General features: G+C 37.4%; 1 protein-coding gene across 3 annotated transcripts in view; it reads right to left on the bottom strand.

The window, feature by feature from the left end:
* Positions 1–678: 678 nt before the first annotated feature.
* The window catches only part of FEM1C (fem-1 homolog C), a 24,368-nt gene continuing 9,441 nt past the window's right edge, over positions 679–15,605 (bottom strand). For 2 of the 3 annotated variants that reach the window (XM_024743350.1, XM_024743349.1), the window contains exon 4: positions 861–3,714. In XM_024743350.1, coding sequence (XP_024599118.1) covers positions 2,408–3,714 — 1,307 coding nt within the window. In that variant the 3' untranslated portion in view covers positions 861–2,407. Of the gene's footprint in view, positions 3,715–15,605 lie in introns of all 3 variants that reach the window. The other variant, XM_024743351.1, reaches the window with a different exon arrangement.

Raw genomic sequence — 15,605 nt, 5'->3', positions numbered from 1 at the left:
TAAACTAAGTGATTTTTCAAGAGCTCCTAACATCATTTGGGGAGATGGCAAATAGAGAACTGTATCTTAATTGAAATAAGGCATTTCAGTTATCAAGACTGAGGAATAGTTCTAAGTTATCTATATTCAGTGGTGGGAAAATGCTATGTAAAGAAATCCTTATTTTATACTAGAGTTGCACAATTCAAATTCACCTATAAAATAGTGTGAGATGTGCCTTACTATAAGAGCATGTAAGCCCTCCTACACCCTCCCAAAAAAAGGAATATTGTATCACTTAAAATCCAATTGCTCACCGTTCACCCCAAAATTATTGAGATCAACTAATGTAGATTTACTGTGCTTGCAAAATTTTCCTTTCTTTAAAAAAAAAAGGCTGTTCACGCATATAATTCTTATTCCAGAAGGTCAGAGGCAAATGATTTCAAAAATTGATATCTGATATTTCTAGAATAATTATCTAAATCACAAACTATTCTTAATTTATGTGGCAGTTCAAATATTTCATCAAATTTTCCTATAGTAAACAAGATATTAAAATCTCTTCATCAAAAGATTGCAGAGCAACCATTTATATCCAAATCACCTTTTTCAATGGTGAAGTTAAATATACAACCTAGTAAAATGAGTAAGGATATCTTTTAAAAAATTAAACTTCAATTATTTAACCAGAAAGTAAGTCTAATGCTTTTTTGTTTATTTACTATTCTTCATTACAAGTTTTTTACTGAGTAAAGATGAAATAAACCTAATGTGACTGTTTGCAATGACGACTCCTTAAATACCCCTACATCAACCCTCAGAATAAAATGTTAACACAAAAATCCAAGTGATCAGGCTCATTAAACTCACAGGTAAACTGAGTTTTTCCTCAAACCAATAAGGAGCTTTTTATTCAGAACAATTTCATTAAGACATTTGCAGGGCAAATATGCCATCATAAATTTTATTCTGAATAACAATAAAGTGCTGAATAATAATTACCTGAATCTTTTTTAGTACTTTTCACTTATTTTTTCTTAAGTTAAAAGAGCCCTTTCTGTGGCATTAGCAAAGCTGTGAAAAAAAAAATCAAAAAAAGAAAACAAAGAAGGGAGGGAGAGAGGAAAGAAAGAAAAGAAAGGAAGAGAGAAAGAAAAAGAAAAGCTAATTTTCAGTAAGGGAAGAGGAAGCACTGCAACCTTTTGTGTTTAATTAGGGTGACAAATAATTGAGACCAAAGTAATTCATGCAAGTTATCTTCAAAGGTATACTTAAGCTTGAAGAAAGAAGGAACACTGTTACTGACCTCTGATACTATGGCAGTAAATTGCATACTAAAAATACCTTAATTATCCTAGATGCCTAGATCTGGCTTGGCAAGCATCATGCCACTGACATGCTTCAGCTCTTTTTTGTAAATAAAAGTGATTTGCAGTTCAATTACTGAATAGTTCAGTGTGACTCATTAAGCTGTGTGATAAAACTTTGAGGTTAAATTTAAGCAAATTCTCTACACCTAATCACATCATCAGCACAAGCAGGACAATGCTGGCGCAGCATGAAAGGTGGGTCACTTTATAAAGATTCTTCCTTTTACTGCATGATATATTAAGACGACAGACCTAAATTTCAACTGGGTTAATGAGTTAGAATAGCTTTGTTTCCCAAATTTAGCACACGATAATTTCAGTGGATTAGAGAAAGAAACTTCAGATGTAAAGAAAAAAACAACAAAAAAGCTTGAGCTCTGGTAGCTAACCTGTAGCTCTAAAAATTGTCATGCTACAAGAGTACTTTCGTAAAATAAACTTTGTAACATACTTAGCAGTGTTTCAGAGTTGAAGGTGACCAACTGCTGCATAGAAAATATGCTAACATACAACAGTCAAGTTGAAGCCAGTGCATAGAGAAGATAAAGCACTTATGGTAACTGCAAATGGTAACAAGTCCATAAAGTTTGTACAACCTAACATGGATCCATAAGGGGAAAGAAACTGATAAGTAGAAATGGTTAAGTTAAAAATGAGGTGGAAACAGGGGAGAAGCTCAGAGAAGAGAAGGAAGAAGCACAAAAAAGACATCCAATTGTATAAAATTCACAAACCAGAAAAGTATAAAGACACCACTGAAAAATGGTTAACTCTGTCCCAAACACCCAACAGCAAACAAAACCAGAATGGATAAGCCTTTGGCAGACAATTTTAGAAATCTGAATATGAGATTACATTTCTCAATAATTCACAAACAATATATTATATGGTATATTTATATTAAATACTGGGAAACCAGTCCTGTAAATTTGATGCTTACAATGCTTTAGCCAATGAGAGCACGATGAAATCAAGCTAAATGAATGCTGGTGTTACCACAACAGTGCTCATTTATGAAACAACTGTTACCAAGTCGTGCTTCAACAGTCAAATTATCATCTATGAAGTGAAACGAAGGTCTCTAGCTTTTCTGGGATATGCCCTTTATAGTATATTCTATGATTCACTATGACACGAGCAGCTAGACACTGCAATGTGGTATGATTTATAGGCTGGATCAAATTTTTAGCTATTTCCTTCTCGTCCAGCAAGTCACTAGCAGTTTGTTTGTGCAAGTTTGTGGCATCAAAATGTGCACCTGATTTAATAAGGAGATTCATGATGTCTGGATGGTTGTTCAGAGCAGCGATATGGAGGGGACTGTTGTCATCCGAGTCTCTGACGTTCACATCAGCACCACATTCTATCAGTATCGCAGTAACTTGCAGAGATGGAAATTTACAAACAGGGTACTGCCCTACACAGGTAGTATTCTTGTCCACAGCCAGATGAAGAGGGCTGAAGTTATTCTTTCCCCTTGGATGCAGCTTAAGAAACCTGTATATAGTTTGCTTTTTGAAATGATCCTGTTCTAGAGTACAAGGAACTTTTTCTAATATGCAAATCAAGTGCAAAATAATGGAAAGAGCCTTATTTAACTGTAATGGGTCTGCTGGACACTGAGTTTGTTTGATCGCTCGCTCTATTTCAAGGACACTTTTGCACAGTATGCCCATAAGATCATCAAATGTAACAGTGGTTCCCAGACCTTTAGCCCTATACTGTAGCATAAAAGAGAACAGTTCTGCAAAAGATAATAAGCTGCTGGCGGTCATCGGGCTTAGAGGGTCCAAATTGTTCTGCTGCATATCCAAAGCATACTTCCATAGGTTGATGCATCGTTTGAAATTTCCAGAGTCTGCATAGACAGCACCTCTATATCTAATGTAGTAAGAGGTGTCAGGATGAGAAGGACCGAGAATACGTTCTCTAATTAATAGTGCCTGCATTCTCATCTCATCAGGATCAGCAATAAGACCTTCTAGCTCTTCTGCGCTGTTTACCTCCTTGGCATAATCATAAGCCATTATTAGTGTCTGTGGTACTGGTTTGCTAATTATATTAGTCCTATCACTGTACCTCATGTTCATTGCCTTTTTCCAGTATTTCAAAGCCCCAAGGAGATCTCTTTTTTTGTCTACAAATGTGGCTCCCAGAAGCTCTAGAGCATTGATCCTTTCTGTCTTGCTGGTCTGTGCATGGTGAGTCAGGAAATCCACAATATTTGTATGACCAGTCACACTTGCTGAGAGGAGGGGAGTCATTCCATAACCATCCTTTTCCATCTTGGCACAATACATAAGAAGCATCTTCATGATGTCCAAACTTCCAGATTCTGCGCAATCATGCAATGCAGTATTACCTTAAGGAGGAGGAAAAAAAAGAGATAACATATTTGAGGGACCAGGATATAATGTAATACATATGTATACTTCAGAATCTAAAGAAAAGCAGGCAGCTCCAAGCTGCCCTCAATGGGACATACTTTAATTTGATTACAAATAAGAAAAAAATGATCCCCAGCACCTAAAGCTAATGTCTGACACACAGCAGGGAGAAAAAATATTGGTTAAATTCTTTGAATAAACGAAATGACAAAATAAGGCATGAAAAGATATTCAAAGTCACTAAATGAAATTCAAAATTAATCCACGGCCTCTTGATATTTTTCAGTAATGTTTTCAAGTGTATATTCTACAACTAAAAACTGATGAAATGAAATTAACCAGCTATTTACAGTTTTGCTGACAGTCACTTAACTTTCTGGGTCAGACTCCACATTTATAAATAAGAAATCTAGTCTGTAACACCTAAGGGTCTCCAATTTGATTCTAAGAGCCAGAAATTATTTTTTCAGTATTTCTGATTACCAAGTGAACCTCAACTGTTTTAGTCAAAAATCTTGGTAACAAAGTACAATACTTTCTTCAAAAAACTCACATAAGAAAAACAAGTCCACTGAAACCTAAAAAATATGTGGGTGGTGGTTCAACATGAACTTTAAAAGGAGACATCTGAAGTGTCCTTTCATAATGGATTATTTCCCACTGTAATTTAATTTTCTTAAACATTCTTTTTAAATGTACTAAATGTTCTAACACCGTCCGATTCTTCCCACACATGCATTAAAACTGACAATAGACACTGGCACATTAGTAAAAAGCTGTGTGGATGGAACATACTAAGACATAATCACTCATTTTAGCTACCTAAATTTAATCTAAACATTCTACTAATGATCAAAACAGAAATTATCATGCAGACCTTTGATATCTACATACAATGTTTACAGAAAATTTCAACAGTCTTATTAGGCATGTGTGTGAAAAATAACTAATATAGCTGGCTGAGACAGCTATCTTTAGAAAGACCTGCTTGCAAGGATGGCCCTGGGCTGGCATCTAGAATGTTGTCTGGTAAACAGTTCCAAGATATAAAACTTTCCCTAAATGATAAGGGTGGCTTTTATGCTGACTACCTGCTTTCCTTCTGGGACTCTGGAATTTTGCGTATGTGCTCAGCAGAGGGTGCCTTTGTGACCAGTGCCCAATAAAAACCTGGACATTGAGTCTCTAACCATTCTCTAATCAACCAAAATGGGTTTCCCTGGGCAGGAATATTGCACACATGCATTTATGTTGCTAGCGGAAGACAGCTCTTTGTGACCTCACAGGAAGGAGAGAGCATAAAAAAGCCTGCACAAAGATTCCTCTAGGCCCCAACTGTGCCTTTCCTCTTATGATCCAGGTACATGTCCTTATTATACCACTGTAATAACTCTTAGCCATGAGTACAACTGTATGCTAAGTTACCTGCAAACATGGGGGTGGCCTTGAGGACCCCTGACATAGGATGTGTACTAGAAAGTTGTTTAAACCTGAATACTTCATGTAACAGATCTACAGATAAAATTCCAAAAAGCACAAGTTGTAATACATTAGGGCTTTAAATCTCTTCACAAGTTTATCCTGTTTATTAGTCTTCCATGATATCTATAGGGATTATATTTAAAAATCTGGATATGTTGTGACCCAGGATTCCAGTGGTCTACGATGGAAGGGTGTCTGATAGAATGTTTTAGCAATGTGTACGGTAACCAACCACTAAGAGAGCCCAGAACTTCTGACTACTAATGTTCATTTGCTCAAAATAATTTCAATTAAACATGACTACTACTAAGTATATTTTTAAAACTCTTTTGAATTATGGATCCCTAATATTCCCATTTTCTCTAAGAAATAGACAATATAATAGAAATATAAAGAGAAGGCTTAGATGGCATTCTTCTCTATTCAGAATAATAAAATCAAGAAAAAGAATGCAGCAAAGCCAGTTTTTTAAGTAACTGAATTGACATATTAGAAAAATGCAGAATATATATATTTTGAATACACCGTATACTGAAAAAATGTTCTGTTTTGTTTTGTTTTTTGTTTTAAAGGAATAAGAGACTCTCACATCTAGTATTGGCAGAGGTAGCATGATTACCCTCCCAATCAGAACCAGAAAAGCTGAAAACTGCATTTAAAAAAAATCTGTATGACCGCCTGTAAGAGCTCACAGGGAGACAACATCCAGGAGAATAAAGAAAATTAGTTAAGTAAAGTCCAGAATTTGGGGAAGCTTTCCCCAATGACCTCTACTGATTCTGGAATAGGCAGCTAAAAAACTGGGCAGAGCTTTTGACCTTTCAGAGCTAGAGGAGAAAACTGGAGTCCAAAGCCCATTAAGAAATCCCTATACACTTTAGGTTATAGCTCTGAAGGGCTGCTCTCTAGGAGTTAAGGTGAAGTGCAAAGAAACCAGCGTTCAGAGGCACTGAAATGCAAGTTAAAATCATCTTTATATTGAATTAAAGTAATCCAGAACTGCTAGTATATATGTAATCAAAAGCCAGAAGCAAATACAAATACTACTTAGATGAAGATATTATCATACAAGAGCTCAAATTATCTTTATATATTCTTCATATATAATGTTTGGTATCCAATCAAAAATAATGGACAGAAGAGAAAACAAGGAACCACAGCACAAAAACCAAGGATAAGAACTAAGAGAAAAGCCCAACAGAAGATCTAGATAATACAGTTATCAGACACAGACTTTAAAGTAATAATTATGCTTAGAGTATTCAGATATTTTTTAAAAATTTGAGAATTAGACAGAAAACTGTGAACTACAAAAAAGAACCAAATGGACATTCTAGAACTGAAAAACTCAATGGGTGGCTTTAAAAGCAGACTACACATAGCTGAATAGAGAATTAGTGAACTAGAAAATTAAGCCAGATGAAAATACATAGAAAGAAGCATGCAAGTGAAAGAATGGAAAAACAGGAGACTATAGAGACAGAGGAAACGATGTCAGAAGGGATAACATGCTTAAAACCAGAATTATAGACTAAGAAAATAGGCCCAAAGCAATATTTAAAGAGACAAAGTTTGAGAATCTTCTGAAGCTGATGAAAGATTAAGCATAAATTTAATAAGTTTTATAAACAACAAGGATAGACAAAAAAAGCCACACCGAGGCACTCTACAGCAGAACCGTTAAAAACTAAGGACAAAGAGAAAAATCTTAAAGCCAAAGAATAGGTGGACATGACCTGCCAAAGAACAACAATTAGACTGACAGCAAAGTTCTAATCAGAAACAAGAGAAGCCTTAAAGCACTAAAGGAAAATAAATGCCAACTTAGAATTCTGTGAAGTAAAGGACCGTTTCAGGTGAGAAAGAAAAGATGAGCCACATAGAAGCCTAGAAAGGAGAGTATCAACATTGACAGAAAGGGTAAATTTGTGAGATATCTAAATAAATATTGACGTTAAAAATAATATCTTGTAACAGGGTTTGAAACACATATAGAAGAAAAATGCTTGACAGCAATAGCATAGAAGTAAAGAGGGTAATTGGAGTTGAAGTATTCTAAGATTTCTGCCTTACTTGGAAAGAGGTAAAATAAGAAATTTATGTTAGCCTTTGATAAGTCAAAGTAGTACTATCTAGAGTAACCACTAAAATAATAGAGGGTATGCATGCATATAATTACTATATCCTCTAATATAGAGAAAAAATGAAAAATAATCCAAACAAAGACAGAAACAAAGCAAAACAGGTAGACAAATAAAAATCAGTAAGTAGCTAGGAGATTAAAGCCCAAATATATAAGTAGTTACATTAAATACAAGCAAACTAAATGTTCCATTAAAAGACAAAAACTGTCAGACTGAAAATACAAACACACATAGAACTCGACTACATGCTGCTTACAAGAGAAATACCTTAAATGTAAGGATAGAAAAAGGTTTAAGTGAAAAGATGAAAAAATATATATACTTTATGCAAAAATTAACCATTACAGATAAACATTTTATAATGACATAAAATTCAAAACAACAGAAAGATATAATTCTAAATTTGTTTTCACCTAAAAACAGCAAAATAAATAAAGCAAAAATCAACAGAACTACAAGGAAAATCAGATAAATCCACTCATAATACATTTGAACACACCTTTTTCAGTTTAGGAGACCAAAACCAATAAGGATATTGAAAATTAAATGAACACTATAGAATTTAGTTTTTTTCTAAGGACACATGGAGCATATACAAATGCTGACTACATTCTGGGCCATAAAATGAGACTCACACAAATGTCAAAGGACTGAAATCACTGAGTATGTTCTAAGTCCACAATACAAGTTAGGTTCTAAGTCCACAATACAAGTTAGATTAAAAACAAGCGGGAAAAAAAAAAAAAAAAACCTAGAAAAATCTCCACATATTTGAAATTTAAAAATATACTTTTAAATAGGCCACAGGTCAAAGAAGGAATCCCAATGGAAAGCAGAAAATATTTTTATCTGGATGGTAATAAAAATGTTAAATAAAAAAATCTTGTGGGATATGGCTAAAACTATGCTTAAATGTACATTAGAAAAGAATGGCTTTTTGAAAAAACAGCTAAGTTTCCATCTCAAGAACTTATAGGGGAAAAACAATATATTAAACCTAGAGAGACTAGAAGCAAATAATAAAAAACAGAAATAAATGAAGAGAAAAGGTACCAGTATGCTAGCACGGCATTTTTCCCCTAAATTGTATTAACTATTGCGAACTTATATTAATAACTATGCAAAGTAGAGAAGATAAACTTGTTCTACAAACAGAAACCAGAGAAACTGGTAGTAAAATAAAAACCCATGTCTCCCAATTGCCATTTCAGTGTATTGCTCATTACTAAGGTCATATTTTAAATGCTAGTCATACTACACTCCAGTGAATAAGTTATTTCTAATATAAACCAAGCATCATAATAAAACTTCCACCAATCATATTACTTTCCAGCTCAAAAGCTTTCATGCTTCCTCTAAAGAAATAGCTGAAAATCTTTAAGATTTCAAAATTCTACAGCATTGATTCTCAAAGCACTATCTGTGTGAGGATGAGAAAGCAACAAGGCAGAAATCTATAGTTTTAGAAGGCATGTCATGTGAAGTAAAGCTTAATCTTGGTAGTGGGAACACACATAAGAAGATATACTCTGGGAAATAGATTTTTAAAAAGAGAAATATTTCCCTAACCTACCTCTCTAGCCTCATTCGTTGTCATCTCCAGTATGAATGCTGCTCTGTGAATCTAGCCCAGGAGCCAGCAAACTTCTTCTGTAAAGGGTTAGATAGTATTCCAGCTTTTGCAGTCCATAAGGTCTCTGTTGTAATCACTCAACTCTACCATATAACAAAAAGTATCCATAGGCAATTGGTTAAATTAATGGACATGGCTGTTTTCCAACAAAACTTTACTTATGGACATTGAAATGTGGCTTTTGTGTAATTTTCACGTCATGATATATTACTCTTCATTTGATTTTTTTTTTCAACCATTAAAAAATATAAAAAATATATCTTAGTTCTCAGGTAGTACAAAAACACGGGGTGGGCAGGATTTGACCTCTGGGCCAGAGTTTGCCAACACCTTCTCTAACCCAAAAGACATCATCAATACCAGCCACACACAAGGCAAAGAAACTGCTTAGGCTTCCCATCACTGTATTCTAAGTTACCTCTCCCAGTTCCTGGAATAGTCCCACTTACTTCCACCTCCATGCCTCTTCTCTTAATTTTCCTGTCAATATACTCTTTCTTCTTTGCCTTTTTAACTTCTTCTCCTCCAAGTTGCACCAGAAATTTCAGCTGCTCAAAGAGGCCTTCTTGGTTATACTATGTCAATTTATCATTTTGAGAATGCCTGGTGAATAAATGTTTCATTCATCCTGGTAAGTACTCATGTTATATCTATCTACTATTATAATCTTACGTAATACCTTACATAATATGTTAGTGCTTCACAAATAGGTTTTCTTACCTAAACTGTCTATTCCTAAAGTACACAGAGCCTATGTTATATTTCCTTTATATCCCAGATAGCAGTTAGCACAATATCAAAGCTAAGGTAGATTCTTAAAATTTTAATACTTGAAATCACAAAAAATGATTCAAATAAGGACAAAATAATTTTAAAAACTAAAATCTTAGGGCTTCCCTGGTGGCACAGTGGTTAAGAATCCACCTGCCAATGCAGGGGACACAGGATCGAGCCCTGGTCCAGGAAGATCCCACGTGCCACAGAGCAACTAAGCCCGTGCACAACTACTGAGCCTGCGCTCTATAGCCCATGTGCCAAACTACTGAAGCCCGCATGCCTAGAGCCCATGCTCTGCAACAAGAAAAGCCACCGCAATGAGAAGGCTGTGCACCACAATGAAGAGTAGCCCCTGCTCGCCGCAACTAGAGAAAGCCTGCGCACAGCAACGAAGACCCAACGCAGCCAAAAATAAATAAATAAAATAAATAAATACATTTTTAAAAAAAGTAAAATCTTAGCAGGAGGGGATCACCTTTATTATTCTAACAGGTTAAGTATATAACCGCCACACTTTCATGCCCTGGAAGCCCTAAAAAATTTCTGAATTATAACCTAGACCATTACTTAAAAGTTAAGAAAACAGAGGTCAAAAAAAAACCCCAATACAAAAGCATAATTTTACAGCAACTATGTCATGTCTCCAAGTGTCTTTACATAGTATATTTTGATAAAGTTGTAATCAGAAAATATACAACTGTTTCCTGCTTTTCACCTATATCTTAGTCATTTTGTCATGTTCCATGTATATAGTCTACATGAACTATTTACACAGATACTACATAATCACTCTTAATGGCTTTATGGTTAAAGTTCAAGTAAGGAGGCATGTCATAATTTACATAAACACTTCTCTGTTGATGGACATCTGCATTCCTTCAGAATTTTCACTATTAAAATTAATGCCTAAAAAACTATAAGGACAGATAACAGACCAGTGATTGCCAGAGGGTGGGTGCTGAGAGAATGGTTAACTGCAAAGGGGCATACAGGAAGTTTTCATTCCACCTCTATCGTAGTGGTGGTTAAATTACAGTTTATGTTTTTCAAAACTTAGGGAACTGGGCTTCCCTGATGGCGCAGTGGTTGAGAATCTGCCTGCCAATGCAGGGGCACGGGTTCAAGCCCTGGTCCAGGAAGATCCCACATGCCGCAGAGCAACTAAGCCCACGCGCCACAACTACTGAGCCTGTGCTCTAGAGCCCGCGAGCCACAGCTACTGAACCCGTGTGCCACAATTACTGAAGCCCGCACGCCTAGATCCCATGCTCTCCAACAAGAGAAGCCACCGCAATAAGAAGCCTGCGCACCTCAACGAAGAGTAGTTCCCACTCACTGCAACTACAGAAAGCCCACGCGTAGCAACGAAGACCCAACACAACCAAAAAAAAAAAGTAATTGTGGTGATGGCTGCACAAATCTGTGACCATACTAAAAATCAATGATGGGTGTTTTTTAAATGCATGAATGGTATGTGAATTATGTCTCAAAGCTGTTTTAAAATCAAAGTATTTGTTTTTAGTAAAGTATAAGTTTTGACTGATAGAAACAGCAATTAAAAGGTTTTTTATCATAACAGATATGTCTGGAAATGCACAAAAACTACTTATTGTAACAGGGAACAGCCAATTTTGACTCCATGTTGGATCTGTTTCTTTGACTTTAGCCTTTGCTTTTCCTTGCTTTTGTTTTTATAATCATACATAATTGCCTGCCTCAGGGAACCCTACCCACCTGTGAATCGCTGCAAGAAAAAAGAAATTAACACATCCCCTCCGGGAGGCTGGCCATTCCAGAGATGTTCTACAAGACTGATGGCCCTTTTAAATTTACTTCCTCCCCACCTCTCCCTCTCTATTCTGCCTTTTTACTTTACTTCCGATTCTGTAAAAAAAAAACTGGCATCCAGACCCCATAAGGTGGTTTTTTGGGGGACCCTAGTCTGCCATCTTCTCAGTCTGCCAGCTTTCCGAATAAAGTGGTACTCCTTGCCTCAACACCTCGTCTCCCGATTTGCTGGCCTGTCGTGCGGCGAGCAGAGCCAGCTTACACGACAGCTCCAGCTCGCTCATCATCTCTCCTCTTTAGCCTGCTGTGCTTGGCATCCATTCTTCTACCTTGCAGCTGGGGCTAAGCCGAGTCTTTAAGAGAGGTCCACCTATAAACATGGGGGCCGGGGGGGAGGGGTGCAGTTCAACTCCATAACAAGGCTGATTCCAAGCATTTTACTCCTGGAATAGCTAATTGGTATGTGTTAAGGGAGCAGGCGGGAAGGGGTAAAGAGGAAAACTTTAGGATATCAAAGGAGCACTAGAAGATTCCTCTGCTCAGAATATTTTCCTTCCCCATGTATGCTGTAACACCAGAGATACTCAAGGACAAGAGTTTGAAAAAAAAAAAAAAGAATCAAAAATAGGATAGGGGGCTTCCCTGGTGGCGCAGTGGTTGAGAGTCCGCCTGCCAATGCAGGGGATACGGGTTCGTGCCCCGGTCCGGGAAGATTCCACATGCCTCGGAGCGGCTAGGCCCGTGAGCCATGGCCGCTGAGCCTGCGCGTCCGGAGCCTGTGCTCCGCAACGGGAGAGGCCACAACAGTGAGAGGCCCGCGTACCGCAAAAAAAAAAAAAAACTACTGGTATCAAGATTACCACGTGCCTTCCCCTCATTAATTCTTTATATAAGGCAGTGAGCTAGGAAACACAGAGAAATTTAACAATACAGGTCCTTGAGCTCAATACAAAGTTAAATGCTAATAAATGCTCAAGATGCATTTATGTGACTCAAGGGGGATGAGGACTTGCCTTTGAAATGGGTCTTGATAGCAAGCAGTAATATCTGAGCTAAGGGATCAGGACTAAACTCAACTAATAATAGTATAATTTGATGAAAATTACACAACATAAGTTGATGAAAACATCAACATTACAATTCAGATTTACATTCTAGTTCAGACTCTCTATTCAACTGCAGCTCTACCCAAAGGTAGGGAAAAAAGAGGAAAAGAGATATTTTAATCAAATTTGCATCCATGTGACTTCTTTACCTGGGCCTCTCCCCAACTCTTCCACCTCTATCTTCCAACACATGCATTCCCGATGTCTCAGTAGCATACATCTTTAGAATGCCATGGGCTTCCTAAATTTTCTTTTAAACAAATTTAATTTAATCAATGTGATTAAAATCTCATAAAGATGAACTCAGTGAGGGAACTACATGTAGCTAAAAGATCAATAAGTAAAACTTAACCACTGCCTTAAGTTTGTGTTGCTGGGGATGACTTTGAAATAACAGTAGTGTTCAGGATCTACTCATTTTCACCATCTTCAGTTCAATCTTGTGAGGACACAGTCTACAATCCAATCTTCAGGGACAGAGGAACACAATAGATATTTCCCTACTGCACTCAATAGACACATCATCTACAGTTTAGCTTCCCCAACTAGGATGCCAAGTTTCCCTGAAGACACAGAGAAAGTGTGCCAGGAGATACAGGAGGGAAAAGGATGAACAAGAAAAGAAACAACTTGCAGGAGCAACTTGATCTGGGATTAAAATGTTAATGAATTCAACTAGTTAAACATTATTATTATAACAAAATAAGTATGGAATGTTACAGAGTAGAAAGAAATTTTAAATCCCTCTCTTTCACTCTTCTCTGCTACTAGGTGTGTTCTGAGGTAACCAAGAGCTGAGCTAGAGTTCTCAAAGAAGAAAAACAGAATTTCAGCTTCCAACACTCTCAGTCCTGAAGTATACAAATAAACTACCTACATGACAATAGTCATTATCTTTGTCCATTCTCTTAATACCAACCATTCTTAATTTACAGTGGAGATTCTCTTACATGAAATTCCTTTGGATTTACAGTGGATAAGAGAAAAAAAGGATTTCTTTTTTTTTAACATTCTCTTGATTGAAATACATCTATACCCTAAACTGCCTATACTATAGGAGAGAAAGAATGCCTGGGGTTTGCTTCAAGCTACTGCAGAGAACAAAAGGAGGGAGAAACATATTTTTTAACATATATTAGCAAATGTGAATAAATGTTGAAGCAAGGTGATAAATACATAATGGTTCAAAGTATTCTTCTCTCTTTCTCCACTTACATATAAGTTAGAAAACTTCCATAATAAAGAGGCAAATAGGGGCTTCCCTGGTGGCACAGTAGTTAAGAATCCACCTGGTGGGCTTCCCTGGTGGCGCAGTGGTCAAGAATCCACCTGCCAATGCAGGGGACAGGGGTTCGAGCCCTGGTCTGGGAAGATTCCCACATGCCGCGGAGCAACTAAGCCCTGTGTGCCACAACTACTGAAGCCCGCACGCCTAGAGCCCGTGCTCACAACAAGAGAAGCCACTGCACTGCAACAAAGAGTAGCCCCCACTCGCCACAACTAGAGAAAGCCTGTATGCAGCAACGAAGACCCAGTGCAGCCATAAATAAATAAATAAGAGATTTATTTATTTTTAAAAACGAGGCAAAAAACTGCCTGATCTAGCTCTCTCAAACCCTTTTAAAGCTAACCATACTTACGAGCCTACATGGTTTTCTCCCTTTTCTCAACTCCTATAGAGTTCTACCTGTACCACGCACTTCACAATCACTGTCTTAATGTCTTCATGTACGTATTTCTGTACTACAAGGACCAGAAAACACAGTTCTTGCCATCCGAGAGCTTATAATCTTTCCTCTCCTAAATGCAACACATTCATTCAACAAACTCATTTACCAATTGCCCCCTGCGGGCCAGATTACTCTTTCTAACACATGGATACAAACACCAGGTCTCTAGCCTCAATGAGCTCACAATGTAACAGAATTAGAATGTACTAAGATGGGTTTCTCTAAAAAAAAAAACAAACACCTCAGTCATTCCTCTGCTGAAAACATTCACCGACTTACCTACCACTGCATAAAGAATAAAGTCAAACTCCTTTACCTGGAAGTCAATGTCCTTTTATACTCTAGCCCTGACTGCCCTTTGGTCCAAATATGCTACTTTCCAATTTCTGTACCCTCCAAGCATATTTCTCAATGTGCCTTTCCTTATGCCATTTCCTACGCCTTAAAAACTGGATCAAATCCCTTCTGCAGATCTCAACTCCAACAATCCTTTCAAAGCCCAGTTAACTCCATGAGGCCTTTCCAGTCAGTACACTCTTCCAAAATCCTATATAATGAATTTATACCATTCCTTTAGCGGTGAACAAATGCGATGTGCTGTATCTTTTCAGAGCCTCCACAATGTCCAACACACTATCTGGCCTACAGAAAATGCACAGGAGTTATCCTATTACTGATTTACTTAATTACCTTGGTATCTAAAATAACTGACCCATGCGTGAGGACAGCCTGTCCTCTGGGGCCAGTCTCCCCACTCCCAACTCAAAGAGCTGTTCTACGTAGGTCTGTAGTACTCAACCAATCACTTGCAGGTGCTCAATTTCCAGTCGAATTTGGGTGTAAAAGCAGAATTGAGGGTTTAAGTAACTTTTCCATAGATATGCAAAGTCCTATTATGAGTCAAAACATAAACAAACAAACAAAAATACCCTCAAATATAAAAGAACCAGGGCTTCCCTGGTGGCGCAGTGGTGGACAGTCCGCCTGCCGATGCAAGGGACACAGGTTCATGCCCCGGTCCGGGAGGATCCCGCATGCCGCGGAGCGGCTGGGCCCGTGCACCGTGGCCGGGCCCGTGCGCCGTGGCCGCTGAGCCTGCGCGTCCGGAGCCTGTGCTCCGCAACAGGAGAGGCCACGTCAGTGGTAGGCCCGCGTACCACAAAAAAAAAAAGAAAAAAAAAAAAAAAAAAAAAAAAAACCAAAGAA

This window comes from Neophocaena asiaeorientalis, unplaced genomic scaffold (assembly GCF_003031525.2).
Source record: "Neophocaena asiaeorientalis asiaeorientalis breed wild unplaced genomic scaffold, Neophocaena_asiaeorientalis_V1.1 scaffold26, whole genome shotgun sequence".
Classification (NCBI taxonomy): domain Eukaryota; kingdom Metazoa; phylum Chordata; class Mammalia; order Artiodactyla; family Phocoenidae; genus Neophocaena; species Neophocaena asiaeorientalis.
This window is presented reverse-complemented; position numbering and strand designations above follow the sequence as displayed.